General features: G+C 51.5%; 1 protein-coding gene across 1 annotated transcript in view; it reads left to right on the top strand.

Annotated features, from left to right (window-relative positions):
- Positions 1-273, top strand: part of LOC106334201 — a 1506-nt gene extending 1233 nt beyond the window's left edge. The window contains exon 2 of the mRNA XM_013772522.1: positions 5-273. Within this exon, the coding sequence (XP_013627976.1) occupies positions 5-273 (269 nt within the window). The remainder of the gene's footprint in view (positions 1-4) is intronic.
- Positions 274-478: the final 205 nt, after the last annotated feature.

The raw sequence follows: 478 nt of genomic DNA, 5'->3' as shown, positions 1-478 counted from the left end.
TTAGATTACGTCACCAAATGGGTTGAAGCCGAAGCCTACGCCAGCATCACCGACAAGGAGGTGCAAAACTTCGTCTGGAAGAACATAATCTACCGACATGGGCTCCCATACGAGATCATTACAGAGAACGGTTCACAATTCATCTCCCATCATTTCAAGGGATTCTGCGACAGATGGCGAATTCGACTCAACATGTCGACCCCGAGAAACCCGCAAAGTAACGGCCAAGCCGAGTCGACGAACAAGACCATCATCGACGGTCTGAAGAAATGACTCGACTTAAAGAAAGGTTGCTGGGCAGATGAACTAGACGGTGTCCTGTGGTCCCACAGAACAATTCCTCACGGAGCGACGAAGGCTACCCCTTTCTCAATGGCATACGGCGTCGAGGAAATGGCTCCCGCAGAAGTGAATGTGACGAGCTTGCGCCGATCTCGAATGCCACAAAACATCGAACTCAACCGCGACATGCTGCCCG

The sequence above is a fragment of the Brassica oleracea genome, chromosome C1 (assembly GCF_000695525.1).
Source record: "Brassica oleracea var. oleracea cultivar TO1000 chromosome C1, BOL, whole genome shotgun sequence".
NCBI lineage: Eukaryota > Viridiplantae > Streptophyta > Magnoliopsida > Brassicales > Brassicaceae > Brassica > Brassica oleracea.
Note: the sequence above shows the minus strand (reverse complement) of the source record. Positions and strands in the feature narration are given on the sequence as shown.